General features: G+C 37.5%; 1 protein-coding gene across 15 annotated transcripts in view; it reads left to right on the plus strand.

Moving 5' to 3' along the window:
* Positions 1-25,680, plus strand: part of LOC110832276 (metabotropic glutamate receptor 2) — a 299,409-nt gene that overhangs the window by 122,196 nt on the left and 151,533 nt on the right. For all 15 annotated transcript variants that reach the window (XR_015537258.1, XR_015537257.1, XR_015537253.1 and 12 more), the window contains one exon: positions 18,717-18,887. Coding sequence is in view for 5 of the 15 variants with exons in the window: in XM_087356481.1 (XP_087212607.1) it covers positions 18,717-18,887 (171 nt within the window). In the remaining 10 variants the exon portion in view is untranslated. The remainder of the gene's footprint in view (positions 1-18,716; positions 18,888-25,680) is intronic.

The raw sequence follows: 25,680 nt of genomic DNA on the forward strand, positions 1-25,680 counted from the left end.
GTGGTCATATTTTTGTATCCTCCGAACTCGACTAGGAAATTTGTTTAAAATTGCCCTCTAACTTACGAGAACAAGTGAACAGAGAGTTGAATAAAAATATTGGCACATTTTCTCTATATCTTTTGCAGATACAAACGTAGTTTTTCTCCCCATAAACCAGGCAACTTGAACATTTCAAAAGCACGGATTTCTTTGTATGTCAGAGTCCAGCAAGGTGAGGATAGATCACTTGAACGTTATGGTGTGTGCAGGAGACATTTGAAAAAGTTTCTTCGTTTTAGTTCATAGAAGAGACTTGAAGAGTGCGCGAGGAAGAACGGGTAAACTCTCTTGTAGTTCAGAATCTCTCTTTCAGAATTTATTTTTATTTCGAAACCTCCCTTTTCGGATTTCAGTGTCATGTTAGAAAGTGACCAAACGGAAGTTCTTCATTTCTCTTTCCTGCTTTCATTTTGTTTCTGTTGTGTACGTAAAATTTGTGTCTGTTTGGGGGGGGGGGGGGGGGGGTTGTGCGCGTGCATTGTAAAAACAAAGTACAAAAAATAAAACGTAAGATCTTTTAAACTAAGTTTTATGTTCCAACAAACATCATTCCTAACTTTTTCTATGGATGTACTGGCTTTGTTTTTATTTATGGGTGGGACATGTAACACGAATTGCTAAGATGAGAAATGAGCAGACTGCTATGGCTGGAAGGAAGGCTTGTGGTTAACAAAGCACTCGGAAGATCTGGGCATGAACGGGAGGATATTAGAATGGATCTTGGAAAAACAGGAAGGCTCAGAACAGGGGTCAGTGAACACGGTAATGAACCTTAGGGTTTCGTAGAAGGCAGGGAATTTGTTGACTAGCTGAGCGACTGTAAGATTCTGAAGGACTGTGTTACATAGAATTAGTTAACTACTATTTAATGAAACATTCAAGCTGGTATTAAGGTAGTTTTTATTTTCAGCTTCGCGTTTATCCAACTCGGCTTAATTCGAATCTACTTACGCATTCTTATGTCTTTGTAAACATTTGTTTCTTTTGTGAAAGGATGCTTAGAACGAGAGTTGAGATGTTTTATGATGGATTTTGAGAGGGATATAAACCCTGTAAGTAGATTCTCACTGTAACCACGTGTAACAATGGCTGGCAGCAGAAGTTCTACACAGTATTGTTTAAAAAATATCACTAGAAGACCTGAAGGGCTTGAATTCTGTACGCACTACGTCTTAGGAGTTATGTGTAGGTTCCCAAGAAAGGCTTTAACACAGTGCCTCTTAAGGATTAATTTAAATATATAACAAGATTATGGTCTTATGTTCTAAAGAATCGTGGATTGTTTTAATATTAGTAAAATAAATTGAACGCGTTTGAAGCAAAGTGGTCGAGAAAATATTTGTACGTAAAGGGAATTAGGGGAAAGTGAAATTGGGAATATAATTTTATATTTCCGATCTTGAAGAGTTACGTAATAAATCTGCCATCTAATTCCGTTTCCTCACTACATCTGCCGGTACTGTAATATTTTACAGTCATCACATATAAAAATATATTGTTCTTCCAGACTGCTTAGTGATGTTGTGAATTATATAAAAATTATATTTCTTACAAAAAATAATATTTGGACTCTATAGAATAAAATTCGAAGTGACGAAATGATAGTTGGTCATCAGCTTCTCGAAGAAAATTTTTTATATGAATTCCTCATCTCTCCAACGCGTTCTGCATGTCCTGCCCATCTTATATTCATTTATTTTATTACCCTAGTATTTCATGAATAATGCGAGATCCTTTGTTTTGTGTTTCTTTGTTATTTGTTGCTGTGGCAACAGGTATCTACGTACGAGTGCAGATTGTGTGTATAGGGAGACATTTATAACAATTGAAAACAGCTGTTTGCCTTTGGTTCATGTTTATTGTTGTAAATATTATGAATAGAGAGCAATAATTTGTTAATTAATTTTTTGTGTAGTCATGAGACTAGTCTCTCTCTTAATTAAAAATAAACAAAGTATCGTGGAATAGCGCGCCCCTAAAATTGTTCATATCCCAAGGGCATACTTTAATTGCATATTTGTCTGGAACCTTCGCTGAGAAGTTTCAGGACAAAATAGGATTATTTATTCTACGAAAAAAAATAAAAGTTATATCAAATTATCTAACGTCGCCCTGAATTGCTTTGTACTGCAGCTACGTATTCTGAAGATCCCCGGCTCGTATTTCTTGTCTGGAGATTGATATTTTTCGAGGTTTTCTTCGGTATCTCGTATCTAATCACGGCTTCCATCCACATTTATTTGCTAATCTTCATATCATTTAACGCAATTAAAAGTGTTGCTAACCAAAAATAATAACCTCACACCTGTCTCTCGCTCACTGTGTATTAAATAACTGTGAAACATCCAAACACGACTTATTCGTAACCAATTCATAATAATGGTCACCATTTCCTCTGTTCGTCTGTTTTCGTCACTTACTGTTCCCACGTGTCCAACACAGTTTCTTCCTTAGACACCTTTCAGCGTGGTCTGATTGCCTCGGCCTCCTCTGCCGACGGAAACCGAAAGCTCATAACAATTATTATTGTTCTGAAACTTTGATGACTAATTCTTGGGGTGATACCTGTCAAAACAGGTTGCAATTATGTATCCTAAAGCGGGAACATTAAATCTTAGAGAATCTGAAGTTTCACTGTTTGCTTTGAGAAGCAGCTTAAAATCACTTTCTGAAATACCTTGCTACATTTAACATTTAAGCCCTAACTATATCGGCTACGAAGGTTAACTATTTGAACAGGTAAATTGTAACTGAAGACTCTCCAGAACTTGCTGTATCAAGTTCTGTTTAGCACAATGTGTTTTCGGTAGCTGAAAATTTTCCAACCCACTACATCGTCTTACAAATGACTCAATTAATCAAACTCTCCTCCACATAACGTGTTTTAAAATAATTCTGTTAAGAATAACGGGTACTTTGCACGAAATCTTGTCACAGCTTTGCGACACTATAAGGAACGCTAACTAACTAACTAACTAACTAGATGGCTTACCGAACCCGAAGGTTCATCACCGAATTAACCAAAGCCCTCCACCGGATCCTGTCCTGGGCCAACAAAATCCAGTTTCCTTCAACTCCTATCTCCCATAGATCCCGCCTGAGATTATCCTCCCATCTACGTCTAGGTCTCCCCAGCGGTCTCTTTCCTTCAGGTTTCCCAACCAGTACCCGGTGCACACCTTTTGTCCCATCCATGCGCGCTACATGTCCCGCCCATCTCACTCTTCTCGACTTAATCACCCTCACAATACTGGGGGAGCAGTACAGATTTTTAAGCTCGTCATTGTGCAGTTTTCTCCACGCCCCATCGTCTTCCCTCTTAGCCCCAAATATCCTCCTCAACACCCGATTCTCAAACACCTGCAATCTGTGTTCCTCCCTCTGAGTGAGACTATAAGGAACGCTAGCCAGATAAATTTCCCTCTCATTTCCCTACCTTCCCCCATCTTCTAAGTATGTCGAAACCGTGTGACTGGTTGGAGAAACCTCAGCACGCCGCACATATAAGTGGGGGAATCCGCCGTATGACGTCATCGCCTAGTCAGAGATAATCCGCTCACACAAAGGTTGTTGGCGCCAGGTAACTATGACGTCACAAGTGCCATCGGAGTTCAGAGGTGAAATTCTGCGGAAATCTCAGGGGTGTTACGCGTTTGTCGCAAATGTTGTCTGATAAAGGAAATCGAGATTGTAATCCGGCACAATGTTGCCAATGTTTGTGGGTGGTACTGTTATGTTGTGATTCAGTCGATTGTGAGTCTCGAAACCACCGCAGGTAGCCATGTTTGTCGATATCAGATGTCCTTCCCGTGACGCTGTTACAATACTCGGACAAAAGCCTGACCCTTCCTTCGTAAATCTTACTTTGATCTATTGTAATGTGTTACGGGATCAACGTGGACAGGCTGGCTAATGCAGACCGTTCCACTGTATAATGGACTGATATGCGTTCTGTTAACTGAAAGATTAATTGATGGCCGTTAGGTCACCTTTGCTCATCGTGACTTGGTTTGCGCGGTAGTATTACACGTGCTGGAGTAAAGTTATGTAATATTCGCGCTTGGACGCTGCTGGATGGGTTAGTGTAGCGGTAACAATCTGTTTTGGCCTGAATCTGGGTCAGTTTACCATTATTCTGGTGATAACCAATTAGCTTCTGGTGGGTGGCGTGTGAAATGTTGTAGACTGAATATAGATGGTGGACGTGACTTACACTGTTGCGTAAAAAAAAAACACGTTTTAAATGTTAACAGTTGGTATCTTGACATTTACAGTCTTTGAGTTTATAAATAACGAATTTTAACACAGTCTGAATCCGTACTAATGAAAATAACATCCATAAATGGATCATTAAATTGTCTGATTAAAGTGATTTTTTGTATATTTATTTTGTATAGTCTATACACAAACGTTTGAAGTTTATTGGTGTTGTAAAAATTATATAATATTAAAACATTTTATTGTGTAAAATATTATATTAGCGCTCTTAATCGTAAATACGATTTTACATTATATTAGATATTTAATGCAATATATTATAATAATCCGTAGTTCTGTTTGTAGCTTTCCATTTTCATGGTAAGTTGCTTATTGTAGTCAGACGTTATATTTATCAAGAGGTGTTGTGTAGAGTAACGTGCGTCTGACGGCTGGTGAAGAGATTGCATTAAATATCTAATAGTTTTTAAAAAATATATTAAAAAATATTTTAAATTGATAAAAACCTGAAGACGACGGTATTACCCGTCGAAACATGTCGTTTTAATAAAAACGCTAAAAAAATATAATGTAAAATCGTATTTACGATTAAGAGCGCTAATATAATATTTTACACAATAAAATGTTTTAATATTATATAATTTTTACAACACCAATAAACTTCAAACGTTTGTGTATAGACTGTACAAAATAAATATATTTAATCAAACACAAACATGACGCATATAAGATACAAATTGATTTTTTGTATTAGATGTATACACTGAAATTAAGTTACCGTTCACTACATTATGAGCACTGTAAGGGTACATGTGTGTTCATTTGTGTAGTGACTTACGTTGTTATAATATTAATAATTTATAATGTAGTTCTTTCCTTTATGAATAGACAAACAGCTTTCATAGTTAACTTAGTAAGTCCTTGTCAGTATACAGAAACATACACAAGTGATGTATGTACTTCATAAAGAAACGACGTTTACATACCAGACATATGTACATGAGTTATGATTGTCGACTGCAGAGTTACGTTTGGTACATAATTATATGAGGTCATTGCCGTTGTCATAAGAGCTCACCACATCCAGGACTCTTTTTGAAATTTCGTAAGATGTTCGTTTGTTACGTTGGGAAATTCTTAACCCCCATGTTGGAGGACCATTCCCTTTCGGCCGTCCGTGATAGCTTTTCAGTGTTCTTGTAGCTACCGTTCCTGCCTGGAAGTTGCGTAATGGGGAGGGGGTGACAAGGGTTAAAAAGTATAGTACATATACTAGATTGATTATTGCAAGATATTGGCCCTGATTTGTGTGTAGGAATTGTATATTAAAGCAGCCCACGACAGCTTTATCCCGCCTTTTCGTGATGTACGAGCTTAGAAGCAATAATATAAAAAAGAAAAGTATTTGTTTGAATTTGGTGATAAATCTGTTTCTTTTTGTGTGGCGTTATGTGGATTGCTCGTACGGTAGACTTGCCCTGCAATTTCTTTGAACACGGTGCTCCTTGAGACCAAGAAAATAAAAAGATTAGGAGCTTTTCCTATCTTCAGATTTTGCTGTTTGTTACTTTTTGTTTGAGATGCAAGGATAAAAATACGATGGATTTTAAGTACTGCAATCTTTTTTTTTTTGTATTTGTCATCGTGAACGAATTATTTGTTCGCACACGTGTTACGTAAAGCAATAGTTTAATGAATGAAAAAACACAAGATTTTTGTCCTCAGAATTGTAGACAGACAAAGCAATTCTGTAATATCTACGAAGTACTAAGTCCTCTTTCCTTCTCTAAAATGTCTGTTTTCTGTTCTCCAGAGGGACTTCAATAATATAAAAGCTTCCTGTAATGTTGTTTATCTTCTAAATTCCCTTAAGGAATTTAACAGAGATGCTGCATCAGTCTGCGTTCTCTTACAGAACGTAATAATGTCTCCCAAAGTCCTTGTTCTTTATTATTGTAACCAAAATTACCTGTACATAACAAGAATGAAAAGGTACACTCCAATTGCATTCGTTAAAACCTTTCTATATCTCACTGATATTAAATTAAGTTTTTTGAAGATAAAATAAATTCTGAAATTAATCTCAGAACAGAATTAATGTTGTATTAGAGATTGTTCATTGTTCATTATGTAGAAAAGAAAACACATTGAAGTCTGTGTCAAGAAACTGGGGCCTTGAATGGATCCAAGGACTAGTACAATGGAGACAAGGTAGAATCTGAGATAAGTCCTTTGCTTTATATCACATTTGTCCTCTTGATTTATCGCCCGGATGTGATCTGTGGCTCAAAATTGAGCTGTTTCACTGGGTATTGATAGAAACGCAAGTCACTGACTTACATCACCATGAGTTAGAACCGACGAACTCGTCCAACACGATGTATATAGAGCGGTACATGACAAAGATGCACCGGCTACTTTTAGCGTCTATCGAACTGAGTCTTCTATGACGTCATACACACATCGATTAAAAGTTGCATGAATCAGAGTTCTTCCGGATCTGATAGTCACCGAACTAGACAAGAAAGTACCCGTTTCATTTATGAAAAACCCGAAGTTGCACTGCGGTGCTCATAAGACCCCGTTACTGGCCGGAATCCTCACACATTATTCAGTAAAGATAGGCCAACACGTCTAGATCTGTCCAACTACAATATTGCGTGCTACCTACTTCACCAGCGCGAGAAGTTTGAATCGCCGATAAACTTCTACCATACTGAGGGCGTAACACCCAGGAAGACGTTCACGTGCATAAAAATGCGTTACGAAATCTTGGAATGGGTCAGAATGACGGGATTTTTTTTTAAGACTTTGCGAATTTGAGGATAAAATTTAAGATGAATTTTACAGAGATACATCGTAAACTTCCACTCAGTACCGTATTCAGTGGTGGCCTTTGATATTAGCGGTGTTGGACCTTCGGATTCTTCTACCATAATGTCTGCATAATACGCGTAAATATTCTGTTTTTTGTTAATACTTTCTAAACTGTTACTACTTTGGAAATTGTTTCGATGCGATAGTCAGTCACTTGGATTTCCAGCGACACGTAGTGGGTCGAAGATAAATGAACTCTGTATCCGCTGCGTGTGGGCGTGTGAGGTGGCTAATTGGACGAAAGCCGCCATACTTGACCTGTTTTACTCTGTAAAATACTGTCGTAACAACGGCTATAGAAAATTCCTCCCACTCTGTTATCTTACGCCCGCCAGAGCAGTCTCGACCATTTGTAATCCCCGTTGACATCGGGGGTGGTGGGAGAAGCTTAAAAGATTATTGTGTGCGGGCTGAAAACTTTCTAATTTCGCTATCTTGTTTTCAGATTTCCTACTCAAATTTTCTACTACGTCTAGGAGTTCTTTCTATCTTTATTCCTTTCTATATTCGTCTCCCATTTCTTTCTCCCCTTACTTCTGTGTTTCTTCGGTTCTGTTTCTCCTAACATTTTATTTGTTATTTCTGCCTTAGTTTAGTAATATTGTACTTTCCTTCCTGTATCTCTGTCCTTAATTTTCTCTTATGTTTCCCCATTTCTTTCGGTCCTTTTCACTCATTCTCCCTTACACAATTTTCGCGTGAGAACTTCAAATAAAAATCGATCCAATCGTTGACGTGACGATAATATTAAAATGCGTAAAAATAGGCGAGGTTTCACGTTCTCACAGCGAGGAGTACGAGTTGTTTGTAGCGCCGTGTAGTATGATAGAAGTTGACATATGTTTCAAAAGTGCTTGCTGCATCCATCATTAGGACGACATCTCTGAAGCGTCGGTAAACTTCTGACAGGCTACACGGTGTAACACCTAATAAGACGTTCATAAAACTGACTTGCGAAATTAGAATAAATTTAATTAGTTTGGGAGTATAATGACTTGATTCCGTAGTTTTCTCGGATACTGGCTCTTCTAAGGAATGCCAGGCGTGGCAAAGGGATCCGATGTTGTCAGACGCAAGGTTAGAACAGGAAAGTCGCTGTTGGTCAGATGACGGTCATCCATTCTGCTGCCTCGGAGAACACCATTGACGCGAACCACAGCCGAAGCTGAGAGCCTGTTTCTGGGTCAGAAATGTTCACTTCCGTCGGACAAATAAATCGAAATTGTCCCCCCACCGTTCTCGCACCATATCACTGACCGAGACCATGCCCCTTCTGTGTAATATTGTGGCCACACTTTTCCGCTGTATTGTTCACGAACTCGTAACTTATCACATTGGGAACATATGACGTCATAACACTACTTCCCGCTGCCAGTCGATACCAGAACTTCCCCAGTCTTCTTCAATGGTCTATACGGATGTACAAAGGATTTCTTTGAAAATAAAGATGGCCGACTTCTGGGTTATAGCGTCGTGTAGTTCGGTAGAAGGTAGATACAGAACTTTGACAGAAATGTACTGTCACCTTCCTGAAGATGGATGCAATTCAACCGAAACGGCATTTGCGTACAAGTACATGGCGAAGTTGCAGCCTAGAAGTACATCATCAACACAACGCTTGTAATAAAGTTCGACGTGAGCCGTAAATAAAGGTTTTACGTGTTGATTTATGTAATATAAATTACTCAGTAATCACAAGTAAGAGAAAATACATGGTACTGTGAAGTCTTCGTGAATTTCGATACGTAATTGATATCTTGAAATTTCAGGTCTGGTTATTATATTTTAATATATTTTTATATTAAAATTAGGCCTGTGTTCCTGTCCATTAATTGAAAGTATTTTAAAAGGATTCACTTGTTTGGACTCCATAGAACCGCGAAATTAATGTTTATATACGTTCTCATATTCTTCGTTCTCAGGTAGACTTGATGAAGTTTCGTTGAACTTCAACTTCAATTTGTTCTTTCTTCCTTTTTCCCCACCCTGTTTATCAGTCCTTTGTTTTATAAAAAATAATTAAATTTCCTTTCTTTCTACGAGTTAAACCTCTTCGTAACTGAACCGCTGTGTGCCTCTACTCTGAGACAAAGTCATTTAGGGAGGGACTTAGCCCTTTACTGTGTCTTACTGAGATTTGCATCAGCTGTAATGAGATTGAGGGGCAGACTCTGTTGCTTTTATGTCGGGACTCAATTCAGATCCCTTGGGAACGGAAACTTGGACCTTTGTTTTGGACTCGTAATTCTCCCCCACACCTCCTCTGTCCAGTCTTGTCCCGCCTAGATCCGTTATCTAGATCCATTCCGTTTCTTTCTTCCATCATTCTGTTTGGTTCGCGAGAAAACCCAATTTCCGCTTGCATTCCATCATCACCGTTGCAGCTGGGGCAAAGGAATAACCGCAGTGGAGCATCTCTGACCCTCAACCTAACCTAACCTAACCTAACTTCCGAGTCAGTGGAGTACACTAATAGTACGTCTTTGCGCATTCAGAAATAATTTTTTTTCAGAATGCATTTACGTATTATACGTATAAAAGTGCTACTTTTTGAAAGCGTACATCTTTTAATATCTTTTGTTAACTTTCGGCCATGAGACGGGGGCTTTTAATAATTTCTGCACGCTTAGATTCGAGCTTCGTGTAAAAATAGTATATTTTCTTGATCGTCACGGATTAAAATAAAAGGCCCTCTTTCGCAACTGAATATAATGTAGACGGATGGTCGTTTTCTAAGTTATGACACAGTGTGGACCTGTAGATAGATAGATAAATTTCATTAGGAACATACTGCCTCAATCTTCAACTCTGAAGACCACGACTGACATCACTTTCATAAGAACCTAAACCCTGACAGAAGCATTTCGGAGATGATTTTTGCCTCTATCATCAGGGCGATGAGTATCATCACTGCCTTACACAATTATGTTTCAATACTTTCACGAGTCATTTTAGTTTTTTTTTGTGTGTCATTTGTCGATCTTTTATCATTGCAGTATTTCCTCTATGTCTGTTATTTCTTTGGGTGTGGAAGAGGCGACTAGTTATTGAATTTCTCCACATGTGTAACCCGCCTGTTTCTGATTCCTCTGAAAAAAAAACTGCTTTCCCAGAAATATCAGATTGGCTTCTTAAATTATTGTCGTCATATTAAGTTTCCAATTATTTTCTAGGTATATATTTTATATTCCTCCAGCTCATGCTAGGTCCGGTTGCTCGTAACGGACTGAAGGTTAAACCGAGGGTTCCTGAATCTGACAACGCATCTCAGCTTCATTTGGAAAACGAAATTTTTCTCAGTGTCCTTTATTCACCTATGAATACTATGGATTTCGCACGTAGCTAAGATTTGAAAACAAGGACCAAAGAATTTTGATTTGGACACATCTTGAATTGGCCATTTGGAGAAGAGAGATCGATATTGGAATATAACATTAATATAGATATAACGGAGGGAGCTCAGAATATACAGCACTGAATGATATGGTGATTGGTGAATAATGAATTAGAAAGTATGTGCTAGGTTGAGGCACCTACATTTTTCTGAACGGACTGAATAAAACCGCGAAAAATCTCAGTATTTTATCCCAACTCCGTGTCGAGACTTCAACCAGGGATCCCTCGTACACGAACCCAGGGTACCAACACTCGTCCACGACGTACGGGTTTTTTATGAATTAAATTTACCCACTTTTGTAGGTTTAAAATTATTGAAGTGCTGAATATTGGATTGTCAAGTGCGTGGTACAGCGTACACATGTCATGTGTAGTTCATGCATAGGGGTAATTAATTTGATAAGCGAGTTCTCATCGCACGTGTAACTTTAGCATATGAAGAGCATGTTGAATGGAAACAGCGGATAACAATCTGACTAGAGATAACATTAAAATGTGTTACAGTTTAAACACCGGACTAGAGAATTTAAGGTAATGTGCAGCTATGGCGACCTGTCAGTTTCAATGGTAACCGCGTCTCTCGTTACCCAAACGATCATCAACATGTTCTATCAGAACTGTCTGAGCCGCTAAATATAATTAATCTGACTGATCATTAGCCAAATAATTTTTCCTCTCAAAACTGCACTCACATAGATTTTTTTTACATTAATATCTAGAGCTGAAATTGGCTACATTAATGTAGTCACACCAAATTAAAACTGGACACGAAATGCATAATGTTAGGACAGAATAAATAAATATATTTTTACTGTTGTTTTGTATTGGTGTACAAAGTAGTTTCGTACTTGGAAGTAAAGACGAACTGCAATGTGTCTGAAAACAAAGGTTGCAGTTAATGAAGAAAATGAGAAATTTAATAATTAAATAACAAAAAACATCGAGGATTATACAGGTTATTTAAAAGGTTTAAATTTTCAGCTACATTGAGGAGAAGACGATACATAAAGATTTTGGTGGGGAAGATCTATCTATCTATCTATGTGTATGGGACATTGCTCCGTTTTCCAAAAAAAAATTTACGACTTCTTGGAAGCCGTTCGTAGTTCTGTCTGTTGCGGAAAGAAATATTTTGTCAAACAGATGTCCTTTCGTTGTACCCGTAGACGGTGGCATCCTCCGAAACGTCAAATATCTTAGTAATCCAGACGTAGAACACTAAATAAATCTCTGCCACGACATTGCATTGTTTTCAACAGAAAGTTCTTTTGTGGAGAAATAGATCAATACGACTTCATTAAAATGGTGAATAAATGTAAGTCTGTATTGGGTACTTTTGTCAGATATGAGTTATTGGTAATAATGTACGTGTTGAATATGCGCGCTGAAGCTAATGTGCAATCAATCATATCTGAATATACGATGGTCTTCTGGGGGATCCCCAGTAGTAAATTACCGAGTTATGTTAATTGTCCCAATGCCTGAACTGATCAGAGAACTCTCTGAGGACGTTTCAGTGCCCCGTACGTATTTAAACCCTTGAGCCGAAGCTTGTATAATTAATATTTGGGATTTCAGTCCGTACCGCAAAGAAAACACTTCACCATTACAAATATCAACTGGTTAATAGTATTTAAGTAAATAATTTCGGTTTGCACTGAGAATTACATGAGAAACAAAATACAGGATTTATCCATTAATAAATCAAGTGGAACATATGTTTAACACTGGGCTTTAAATATTATTATACAAAACATAAATTATTAATTTACATTGACTATAATTTTATTTGGTATAATCGTCACTTTATCGAGTTATCAGATGCATTTTTTTTCGTTCCTTGCTAAAGCTTTCTGAGGTACGTAGGTACGTAGAGTTACATTCTAGGAAGAAATAAGAAAATAAACAAAATTTAAAACACGAACAACAAAAGAAGGGGAGAAGAAAGGAAATAAGAATGATGGAAGAATGAAAACAAATAGACAAAAGGAAGACAGAGAAATGCATGGGGTAAACACACGCAGACATATTTAAATAATCATTTTTATTATATTGTATTTTTTTAAAAATTATATTGGCAGTTGAAGATAACACAATTTTGTAGATACTGAGCACGCTATTTATTGTGAACTGCTCCTTGATTTGTGCTTTTTCGCTCGGCCAAGGCGTGCAGTGACGGAATAAGGGGAGGTGCTACTGTGTTTTATTAAAAAAAATATATATGTGCCAGATTTACAAGGGAGAAATAATCGTGTTCCTGCTAAGTCTGTTTACTTAATTAGGCGCTTTAGGGGATTAAAGTTGTTAGCAGTCTCAATTTTTGTACTAAAATAATAGAGACGGGATAGGACTTTTTTTTTAGGTTTCAGAACATTTGAAGTTTAAAATAATTATTATATTAGTACAAGACTTTTTTTTTTGTCTGTTGTACATAAATTTCTTTAATCTTTGCCATGGTAACAGTATAAAGAAATATTTGACTTTACGGGATAATGTATATGCTTGTGCTAAGCTTGAATTATTGTAAGTTTCCATGGTAATGCTGATTCTCAGACGTCTGGCTTGCAATTGGTATGACCTGAGTTTGAATTGTTTTTTATCTGTGTAGTTCTTTGGGGTTGTTGTTGTTGTCACACGTGTCAGTTTTTATTTCTCTAGAGGTAAAAATGGAAGCCTGCAAACATTGACCGATTGCCAGTTTAATTTTATTTTTAAATAAAAGAGTAGTTTTTCGCGGCCTTGCAGTTCCAGAGCGGAGTAGGATATATATTTAAGTTGCATTTCTTTTTCGGGATTATTGATTGTTCAAACCTGACCTCTCTGCTACTTTTTGCATACTCGTGTGATTAATTTCTATGCATCTTGCTCCATGTTTCAAACCCGTTCAAAAAAAGGTGTCCTGATTGTTTAGAGAAATCAGTAATTGTAACAAAACGATTTTAAATGTTATCTGTTTCATAAATACTTTCGTTTTTGTAAGGAGACTATTGTTAAAGTTTTATTAACTATTATATAAATTATTTATCTGTATTCTGATGGAATTTTTCCCAATGTGTTTCACCCCAATTCCGTACTTTTCGCCGTTATTTCTAATTATTTACGTCTGACGCTGCCAGTTGCTCAGACTATCAAACGTTGAATTGAAACATGATTAACTAATAATGACCTTGATATTCTAACCTGTTACTTGTTTTTGGAGTCTTTAAATAGGTTTTACTATTATAAAGTAGCTTCTATCTTTGGTACATATTGCCTTCATATGTGATCAGACTTAGTTGAAAGCCATGCAATCCGCCACTGATAAAGATTTCGGCGTTGGAATGAGAGAATGAGAGGCGAGTTCCATTGTGGTATATGGCGGTGGATTCCTGTAAGCGGCTCCCAAGTGGGATATGTCTGCTTGCCTTAGTCACTATTGTCTGATAATGGGGTTTCCATCCCAGGGCTCAATCTGATATCAATTACAGGTCAATCTGCCCAATCGAATTGCTTGTGGTGTGTGTGTACTGTACAGAGACAAAGCTGGTAGTCGAAACACGTGCGTGGAACGAGAACCAGGTGGGAAAAAAAAGGATAAAATAGAAAGACGGAAAGGAACATCATAGTAGGCTGAAGTTCGTTTTTCGATGGATTCATTATTTTCTGTGTGTCTGTCTGTCTGTCTGTCTGTCTTCGTATTAGTTAAACTAGGCAAATTTTTTAGTAACTCCCATCCTATGATCTGTCTTCGTGTTATGACCCTCAGTCTCCCACGTGGTCGTTTTCTAAAGGTTTCGTTTTACTCACCAAAATTCCGAATGAATTTCCTGTTTTCCCTAACTAACCACACGCTCAGCCCATAGTACTTTCATAGATTTCGCTGTCTTAACCACGTTACATAACGTCACAGTTCGTGGTATTTTTTTTAATTATGTAATACACCAACCAAGATGATTACTTAAATCGTACGTATGTTTCCAAGAGCAAATTTCTCAGACGTTTTGGTTTGTGTTTTTATTTAAAGCAATACAAACCAACCATCACATTGCAGAAAATTTAAGACTGTGTCAGAGTTAGAAATGCTTTCAAATTTGAAATATTTCAAACGTAAAAATTCATAAACCCATAGCGTTATAAGACGCATTAGCAGCAAGCAATGGACAGAAACGTGTTTTCAAAGAATTCTTATTTCCGTATGTTTCCTGCATTTGCTTAAGAACTCTTTTGGAGATGTTTGCTTCACTGTTTATATCCCATGATAACTTGTTCTTTTCAAAGACGCAGAACCATGAAAAAATTAGGAGTTTCTCTTGATGCAGACGAAATACTCGTGTGAACTGAACGAATGTTAACAGAAAATTCACGTAGAATAAAACCTGTGTTCGAAATTTCTCATAGCCCCATATTACGCATTGCTTGATATACTCATTACTACTTAAAGCCGCGTGCTAATGTTTCCTTTTCAGTTTCTGAGCTTCCAATTAGGCTTTGAAATGTTAGGGGGCGTCGTATGTTCGAAAATTTAACGTAGACGTTTCGCTAAAGTACTTATTAAACGTTTTTTAGAAAATATTTTCATTTTCTCAAGTGGAACTAAGATTCTTATTAACACAACTGTGCCCTTTCTACTAGCCAGTGAATTTAAATATTTAAGGCCTAGCGGTCCCACCTTTTTGAAAATCTGCAAGTATGCACTTTTATGTTTTTATAACTCAGAGACTAAACTATGATTATTTATTCAAACAACATTAAGAAACTGGTCTTCTTAATGGTCAAGTGTTGTGTTTTCTTTGCGGTACGGACTGTATTTTTAAATAAAAACAGAATGCCCGGAGTGCTACTGTGGAAAGTTTGGAGAAACATTTTTCTTATTACCTATCTTGCCCTGAAGTTTATCGTACAAGTGATCACTCGACACGTAGACTTGCAGTTGAATGTAGTAGAAAAATACGATCCCTAAACCCGTGAACATCTCTCGTTACGCTATTATCAATAGCACTTTGTTTGAAAGATGTTCGTTTGTAGCATAAATGTCTTCTCGGCAGTTACGTATATTAAAGCAAAAATGTCCCTAACCTCAAAACCTTGACAGAGTCTCCAACACAAGAGTCTTTTCTGGCTTGTGACCTTAGATCATGCAATCTCCACTCCGAAACGAATAAATTTTGTCTTAATACCTTTCTTGTCACACGTATCTTTCGAGCTACACAAATCATCTTCGCTTGACATTGAACCAAGAATAATTTGTCGGTGTTTTGATCTTTGTTTATGTAGAATCTTCCTCGAAACAAGCTATTATTGATTCCTTATTGAAATATCTGAAAGGTGTGAACATTTTAGAGTGAACTTCCTAGGGCCTGTAATATTAGTAACTTTTATTTTGAGACACCCAGTCTGTATCTGATTACAGCAACATTAATTACGACATAGAATTGCGTTACAGCGATAGACACATTCCTGCGCTTACAGTTTAATGGATAATACGACAGAGACCATATGCAAAGCTGTCGTACGCCTTGTGTTGTCAAGAGCCAGACCTAGAGGTAATGCCAGCGAGAAGGGTTAATTGAATATGAACATAGGAAACCCTCCCCGACAGGTAGAAAATTACGGAATAATAGATTTTACCCCCAATTTGTGAAGTGGCTGATTCTCTTCAAAATATCACGTAAACAGAATTCACGTAAATTAAAGAGTTCTCCAAAAAGTAAACTGAATGTCATCTTTGAAATTTGTTTAAAAGACAAACAACATTTTAATAAAAGAAACTTTAGATACTTAAACACTTTCAGACAATAATTCTTCGGAGCAGATGCTTTCTTCATTAGGTGGTCAAAGAATGACTTGTCATTTACGAAACACCAAATTCCAATACTCCATACACTAAGAACCACCTCAGTTCTTTTCTTTAGCCAGACGAATCCAGTCCACATCCTTGCACAATATATCTTTAACAACAATTTTGATATTTGGTCCCATCTATATCTCGGTCTACCGCGTTACATCTTCCATTCTCCCTTTCCGACAAAAAACTACAGATATGTATTTTCTTTCCCCATTCATATTATTGCCCTAAAATATCTATATTTAACGATATTCAAAAATATTCCTACTATTCTGATCCGTTTTCAACGTTAATTTTCCGTCGTCGCTGATTTTGAAGATTGCGCAACAACCCAGAAGACAGCAATCTTCAGACTCACCGCCATGATAACCTCAAATCTTACATCGCTGATTTTGTTTGTGATTTGTTCAAAGACGCTGCGAGTGGTTTAGGCTGTTGCGACCAATTACACAAAGAGTGTTATGTAATTTAATTTGAAAGAATACGGAAGTAAGTTTTAGTGGGTTTATGTAAAGGTTCTTTCTCGACATTTGTCTGGAGGGACTGAGGAAAACTACTGAAACCTCAGCTAGAATAATTATTCTAGCTGATTATAATCGGTATGTCGGGGCGGGACCTTCTGAATACGGTTCATGAGTGGTAACCGCTTCCTCACTATATTTGGTGCTTCGATTTATCGTTTACAATACAGTGGTAAAATATTCTGGGAGGTCATTTTGTACGCGTCTGTGTATTTAGTTTCAAATGGCATTTCATTTTGCCTGTACAGGCTTTGTAGTTGAAATTTAGGACATTCAGTTCGTGAATCGAATCTACTTTGTCACGTGATCTCATTGAAGGCGGAGACATGATCCGAGCACTCGCTGGTAAATTAGTGATCAGCAACGTCAGGTCTATCGTCATCAAAGGGAGATATTTTGTACTGGCGTTGTGGTATTAGCTTACCAAGGTCTAGTAGTCCAACTCTTTTGTTTGTACTTGAGAGTAAATCTGTGGCAACCGGCAGCGTGGGAGTTTAGATACAAGTATTAGTTTCGGTTGGTGGCTCCATGCATGAAGCTGTGGACGGAATTCAAACCCACGCCGACAAATTCCTGCCCAACGGTTGCATTTAACACAAACTAGCCTTAGTTATCGTTTGGTAACAGCAGTGATAATCAAAGAGAATTCTCTATTACGTTAAAGAGACTCTGTCCTGATGATAAAGATATGAAACGCTTGTAAACGTCTAGCTAACTACTCGGCGCTGATATACAATAAATTACAACGTTTGTGGAGGTCAAAGATCTGCCATCTTCTTCAGAAGATCCCGTCGCAGTGTTCATGTTCTGTATCAGGTGAATTCACTTTAGACCCTCACACCTAAAATCTTCAAGGACCATTTTAATGTTATTTTTCATCTGCTCCTTTTTTCTCCCAAACATGGTCTTCTCTTCAGTTATTCCGACTAAATTTTGCATGCATTTTTTATTATTCCCCTGGGTAATACGTTTCCAGTTCATTGATCAGACTCGTTCAGTCGTCCGTTGCTTCTTTGTATGTCAAAATATTCTCCTCGAAAATATTTTTGAGAAAAAAAATATATTATGAAAAACGAGTTGAAAATGATGTCGAAGGAACATGTGATCTGACGTAGGGTAGGTTTTGTATCTTGTTACTTACCTGAAGGTAATGGGGAAAAAGCACGGAAATTTAGTCACGATAAGAGGTCAGTGGACTGGTATGAGAACTCGGAAACCTACCAAATACGGAGCAGAAATACTTTGCACTGTTTAGCTTCGTTTATCTCAGTTCATATTTTATCTGCCATTTATGCAGTTGAGTTCTCTACAAAAATTAAATTAATCTCGTCTTCCATATTTTCAGTTGCATGTTACAGACTTTATTTTCTCGTGTCTCGTTATTTTATACAAGTATTTTTCTGTACACTTTAATTCTACAACATAAGTACAATTTATTATTCTCTTGTAAGCTAATTCTTCATTAATAATACGCTATTTTGTACTCAAAAAATTTGTCCCCAGGTTCCTTGTTTCCCCAGTATTTTAATAATATATGTAAATCATCATGTTCCTGTGTACACGGAGGGCGTCTTCCTTTCTTAAATTCCTTCCACATCCTTTTCGGATTCGAAGTACCAGGTACTTCATGTTTCGAAACTTCTTAAATTGAATTGTTTTTATGCAAGCCTTGTTACACATCGCGTTGCATTAATATTTTGTACTCTAGTACCGAGAGAGATATCGGAGTCGTGACGCTATTGAGAGTTAATATTAATCTAGAAATTGCAGTAAAGTTTCATTCCGTGTATGAATTATTCAGAGACTTTAAAGCGTTCTGTTATTCTCTCGTGTTACAGGTATCGTTCTTCTCGACAAGCCCTGAACTGAGCAACAAGCAGAGATTCGAGTATTTCTCGCGGACCATCCCTTCTGATCACTACCAGGTGAAGGCCATGGTGGAGATTGTCATGCGAATGGGTTGGAGTTACGTGTCAATTATTTACGAAGAATCGAACTACGGAATCAAGGTAAGAGGCATGTGAGGTTTCAGGTTCTCATGGCGGTTATGATGATATCGACGCTATTCTGGATTTTTGGCTTTTAGGTAGACACCAACTATGTACAACCATTAGACACGTAACTTGTGATCACAAAGACGAATAATTAAAATAAGATTTTTTTAATTCTGACAATGTAAATTCTGGTAACTTATGTAATTTAAATGCTTTTCCCTTAAATGCAGAAGCCAGAGGAATATTTTAAATAAAATATTCCACGCTGTAAGCACAAAAACTGAAGTAATTATAATGCAGATGTAATATTATGTCTTAGTTTTCTCTTCACAACGGAACATAATCTTGCGTCACGTGCTTTGGGGAGACTTACGTAATCTACTGACTCTACCAAAACTTGAATAAAAGTAAGAACTGCAGCAGGAGTAATATTTTAAAGTATAAAATTCTAATCAGTCTTAAATTTGGCTTACGAAAGGGATTAACATTTTCTTACATTTCTCTCCTCATAAGTAGAGACAATAAATTTCCCTGTGATCATGATAAATGTTTGAGAGAGAGAGAGAGAGACGAACAAAACCAGATTATTTTTAAGCGGATAAAATCGGATTTGCTGCCACATACCTCTTACAAAAATCGCGAGAGTATCAGTTATATCACCACGAGCGTGCGTGATCTTCCTCAACTTGTCTCAGTGACATGAGATGGAACAGATGATTCTCCTCAGATAAATCAACCACGTACAGTTGTCCCAAAAATATATACACATTCAATTTCTGGAATAAAGACCCGATTCCATTTTGCATATCAGAATAATGTGAAAATATATTGTGGTGTCGCATTAGGTTGTCCTCGTAAACACAACACACTTAGTTCGATAACAAGGTTAATATTTCGTATTATAATGCGTACGCATCTCTTTTGGGACAACCTGTATCTACGTACCGAAATTTATATTTAATATTCTGCCCATTCTTTATATAGATAAGCTGCTGTCTGTACTGTACAGACTCAGTTATTTGTTTGGTCCAGAAGTTTTGGGTTCACTCTGACCGCCATTTCAATTTTGCTATCTCTGTAGGCTGTCCTATCTGTTTTCACAATAGCCGGGAATGAACCGTGCGTTTTACCTTCGGCAGTGGATGAAAGAAAAATATGAGCATTTAATAAGTAAACCAGAGACATGGGACATAGGACATAGAACAGCGAGCTACGAAGTATTGTAGCCGGAAGCAATGGACAGTATAAGATTCCATATATGCTACCCCTCTGATCCCCTTTCCCCATTTGCTTCTGACGTACGTCGAACTCAACATATTCTGTACTATAAATACGGAAAGGTAAAGCTATTCTTTTGTCGTGTCAAGACCATTATCCTTCGCGCCACCAACCCCTTTGTAGCCCATGGGATTCACCTCTTCGACCCTAAGTATCCAGGGTTAAGCAAAGGATACGGACCGTGTGGAATGTCCCTTCCAATTGGAATGAAGCACAATTTATGGACAAATTAAATACCGGACAGTACTAATAATGTTCTGTGACTTGGACCATCTGACACACTTTTCGTTTATTTGTTGGAAAATAAAAACTGAGTTGCAGTTAGAGACGAAGTAACGTTAAAAATACAATAACGGCAGATTAGAAATAATTATAAAAATTAAATATAGGGATAACGCGCTTATTAATTCTGAAGTTCGTCAATCGTCTGATGTTAACAAATAAACATAATTTATTCTCATTAAATTTGGTTCCGTCTGTCGGACCCAGCAAAATTTGTACTTCCCGCGAGGACTAAAATTTATCCAGAAGTTGACTTGTCTTCTGGGTTGCAGCGCCGTGTACTCTGGTAGTATTTTACCATCACGGCACCCCGATGATGCAAGCAGCAGGGACCTCTGAAACGTCGGTAAACTTCCACCAGACTACACGAAGATACAATCTGTAAAACGGCCATCAACATATATTTATTTTTGTTGTTTGCCAGGATAGATATCTACGTCTGAGCTTATAGAACGTCTAATGGGATATGAAGTTGTTAATGAATTGTGAAATTGTCAGAAAATTAAAGAAAGCGATTGTGAAGAATAAACTACATGAAATTTAATTCACACGAAATTTTATACTAGCCGATTTTCGAACCGATATGTCGTCAATATAGGAAGACTTGATGCCTTCCTGTAGTCGCAGACAGAATTGAAATTTCGTCGTGCTAGTGACTGCCCCCAACCACCCAGGCAGGCGGAGGTCAGCTTAGTCAAGGATTATAGCTGAATTTCACATTGTCCGGAACACATTGTTTGGGTGACAGGTTCTGTGTGATAATGTCCGGTGAACACGTGTTGGAAAGTAACGGCAATATGATTACGCCACATTAAATCTCAATTAATCACGGTGTCACAGGTCAAGAACAGACCATGCATGCCGTACGTAACAACCCACCATTCATAATGGAACGCAGTCGTGCAAAACCAGACGAACCCAATATCATCGAGCAAACCAAAATGTAGCTCACACAGTAGTTTATTTATGTATTATTTCATATCTACACCGTGAAGGAGCTCCAGTCGGGGCGAATTCACGGAGCAGAGGAATTGTTCACAAGCTGATCGTCGCTAAATTATACGAGAAATTCCCTATCTTTTACGGAAGTCGAAAGCGTGTAACTCTCTTCACAACATTTCGTCACTGGTTCCTATACTGAACCAGATTAATCCAGTTCAATATTATCCTCCCATCTACACCTAGGTCTTCCGAGATGTCTCTTCTCTCCAGGCTTCCCAACCAAAATTTTGTATGCACTTATCATCTCCATCATGTACGCTACATGCCCAACCCATCTCATCCTCCGTTACCTGATAATCTTAATACCAATTCAGTTAACTTGGTAAATACTAAAGTCCTGATCGGAAGACCCGAAAGGTAAAAGATCACTTGAAAGACCAAGGCATGGATGTGAGGTTAATATTATTAAAGTGGATGGGGGCATGGGTCCAATTTATTCTTGTAAAGATAGATTGAAGTTTTAGTTTCCATAAAAGGCGACGAATGCCTAAACTAACCGAGTGTGTGTTCGCGTATCAAGGCCTGCGTTGCTTAGAACAGATATTGAAGATTATATTGGCTTAGGTATGTGATTAGAAAGTACGAAACCTTTAGACGGAAAACGTGTCTCGAGATGTAGGCGTACGGTGCGGGATAATGTTGAAATGGATCGTAAGGAAAAAATGTGTGAGGTATCTGTGTTTTTTTTTAGACTGAGGATAGGGTCCAGGGTATTTAACTAAGAATAATAATAAAAAGAAGCCTGGTTTATTTTGGGCCGTAGGAGAGCATTTCAGTGGAAGATGAGACAAACAAGCGGGTTCGCCATCTTGCTTTTGTTCAATAACAATACGGTTTATGAATACCAAATTCAACTCTTATTTAATTTGCATGCGAATGTTTTGTGTGAGTTTCGTAATTAATGTTTCGCTTATAATTAAATAAAGCACTTTTCGTTGCTATTGTCATGGGAACTACATTTTGTTAGCGAATGGTAAAGCATTCTTATGTTTTATACAAGATCTTACCAGAGACTGTGTATTTACAGCCCCGTCGCAGACCGTAAGAACATATCGCGTAAATTATTCAGTGTAAGAACTTTAACCCATTATTTTTACCTGTAAACTGCACGTACGTGTAAGCCAAGAGAGCGTAGTTGTACGTTTAATTACATGCAGGGTAAGTCAGATGAGACGGTGCATTGTCACTGAGTCGGGGAAATCCTAATAGCATGGACAGATTCCTGTTCTAAAATCTCGGTCAACGCTGTACAGTCTGAGCTTCTGACAGCAAATGAAACGTATGAGTACACTGATACTTTAATACCAGAAGTGGTCCGCGTTAATTTTTATAATATTTTTTTTCCAAGTACGCTGTTAATTTGAGTGTCAGAAAAAATTACACATTTTTGTCTCAAAAATCTGCGTCTGTCCCATTACGAAAATTTAACCTTTTCTGTATGAGATACGAGATTCTTACGGTTGTGAGTATGTCCGTGGTTGTCTACTGGGTTGTCACTCACCGTGTGCATTTGTAGGTGGATGCTAACGTTTCGGAGAATCATACTGCCACCATCTTCAGGAATTTCACACGACGTCACAACTCCAAAGACCATCATGGACACAACCTTGTCTGCCAAATTTGTTGGACGTTGTTTTCGGATGTTCGGGGGTGGGGGGGAGGAGGAGGAGGAGGAGGAAGATATTGGTTGGACCCAATCTCGTTCGTATTTTATCTTCCTGAGGAACGTGAAAAAAAAAATTAAAAGTTTCAAGTCATACTTAAATATCCGCGCAGACAAAACTTTGTAGGTTTCAGTGATTTCGCAAACTTTTTTCTCAGTTTCTTCCTCTCCTTTCGAAAGTCAGGGTTTTCCTGTTTCCTGCTACTTCTCTCTCTCTCTCTCTCTCTCTCTCTCTCTCTTCCTGTTATTTTCGCCGATATTTCTCGTCGCCGGGACGTGTGACAACATGACACGTGATAAGGATATTCAGTATCACGTGCCCCAATTCTTCTCCCTCAGAAAATCGACGTTGCTCTTAAGAAGTGTTCACTGTGGTGTGTGTAAGGGGAGAGTTTCAGCTTACGCCACTCAGATAGATTCGTGATCTCAACGCGTGAGATTTATTCGACGCATAAGTCAGGGATGTTGTCCCGAAATGTTGTGAAGTAAAACGCGTTTGTGTGACTTCGTATCGAAGACAAAGATTGGATAATTTATTCAATTTATGCACATCCAGAATAGGCTTACATATTTATCCCGATCACAAACTACGTAGATTCTAGTAGGATAGCGTTATTTTTATTTCTGTGAAACAAAAATTTTTATATCTTAATTGCGTCATGTTTGTGTTTTATTGATACAATATTTTTATTTTCCGTCTATACACAAACTTAAAATAATGTTGTTTAAAATTATTTAAAATTATAACATTCTCAGTAGACACTGCATCATGTTACATTTTTTGTATTCGACTTACAAAAAAATTCGAATACAAAAAAATAAACAAAAAAAACAAAAAACAAACAAATGTAACATGATGCAGTGTCTACTGAGAATGTTATAATTTTAGATACTTTTAAACAACATTATTTTAAGTTTGTGTATAGACGGAAAATAAAAATATTGTATCAAAAATTTTTAAAGCTAATGTGTGGATGTGTCTTATATGTAGCACGCATAGGTTAGATGAGAAATTCGCACACAGATTTATGCGGAAAGGATTAAGCATAGACAAATTAGGAATGCAGCCTCATATTTGAGGACAATATTAAACCGAATCTTGAAGACTGTGCATACGGTTTAGATTCATCTGGTTCAGAACAGCGACCAGTGGCGGATTCTTTTGAACACGATAATAAATCTTTTACCTTCATGAAAGGAAGGGAGATTTTTGAGCAGTGAATGAAATTATGCTACCTTTTCTGTGACTCCAGTAAAGGGATGTTTTAATGAGGTGAAGGCTATGAATGGTCATTGTGTTACGGTTACCTGATAGCCTTACGTAGCAGTGTGAATCGGGCTCAGAGTTTTTCTAAAAAATATATCAGGAGTAGGGTGTCAATAAATATAGTATACCGCCACTTTATTTCTCTCGTGGGTGTTCGCGTGTCACACCAAAACAAATACGTATATGTTGACCTATATGGAACCCTAAACAAGAAACAAATAACCTAGAATGGAAAGGAAAATCTAATCTTGGAAAGAAGAAAATAGAGAAAATTGTCTTGATACCCCATAATGGAATACGTCAGATAATATTAGCTTCTATTTTTATATCAGTTTACACTAGGTATTCGACATGATGTGTGTTGTAAGGGTTGCATAGTAGTTGCTCCTCGCCTCTTGTGTGTATGGGATAAGAAAAGGGTTGGGTTCTTGCGACATAGAGACAATTTGTCCTTATAGAGTAAACAACATCGATCCATGTGTGTGTATATAACCTACTGCAGGACCGGAGAAAGTACTGTAGGAAGAATTTCGTATGAAGATGGCTGTCTTTTGGGTCGTTGCGCCGTGTAGCCCGATGTCCTTGCTGCCTCCACCATCAGGGCGGCGTAATGGTAAAATTCAACCACAGTAAACGGCGCTGAAAACCAGAATTCGACCATCTTTCATATTCTTCGCCGTTGTAAACTTGGAATCTTAGCAGGATTAATTATCTCTGTGTGATATTTCAATATTTTTGTTGGGTAGAGAAGTGCTGATAGAAACGCAGTTCCAGTTTTGTTTGCATGTGCAATAAAATTGTTATTCTGTGTACGCGGTTAAAACCATTTCAACTGTATTTATTGGATAATATTTTCAGAACACTAGACCACATCGGCTTTCTTGAATGTAGAATTTCGTTTGTTTATTTATTTATGGTCTAATAAACGCTCAAATTATGGCCGTGTGTAGTTTACACAGGACTGTACGGCGCACCATTGTGGGAATCCTTTGTTAAACTGAGAAACATCCAGATTGTGTAATCATTATATGTGTATTCACAGTACAGTTCGAGAATTTAATATTTGCTGTGTCAAGGTTGGATGCCTGTAACCATGTTTAACTGATCCAAGATGGACTGTTGGGTATGGAATTAATGAATTATTAAAGTCGTGAGAAAATAAATAAATGGTAAAGCTAGATCACATCAATACCATTTTCGTACAATTTTTACCACTCTGCACAAGATATCATTGTCTGTTTTATGTCTGGAGAGTGTAAGGTAGTGGTTTGCAATCTGTGGCTCTCGGGTTTCAGTGACTCGAATTCATGTTCTGT

The sequence above is a fragment of the Zootermopsis nevadensis genome, unplaced genomic scaffold (genome assembly GCF_977971745.1).
Source record: "Zootermopsis nevadensis isolate Lab colony 2312 unplaced genomic scaffold, Znev_1.0 Znev_ptg000027l, whole genome shotgun sequence".
NCBI lineage: Eukaryota > Metazoa > Arthropoda > Insecta > Blattodea > Termopsidae > Zootermopsis > Zootermopsis nevadensis.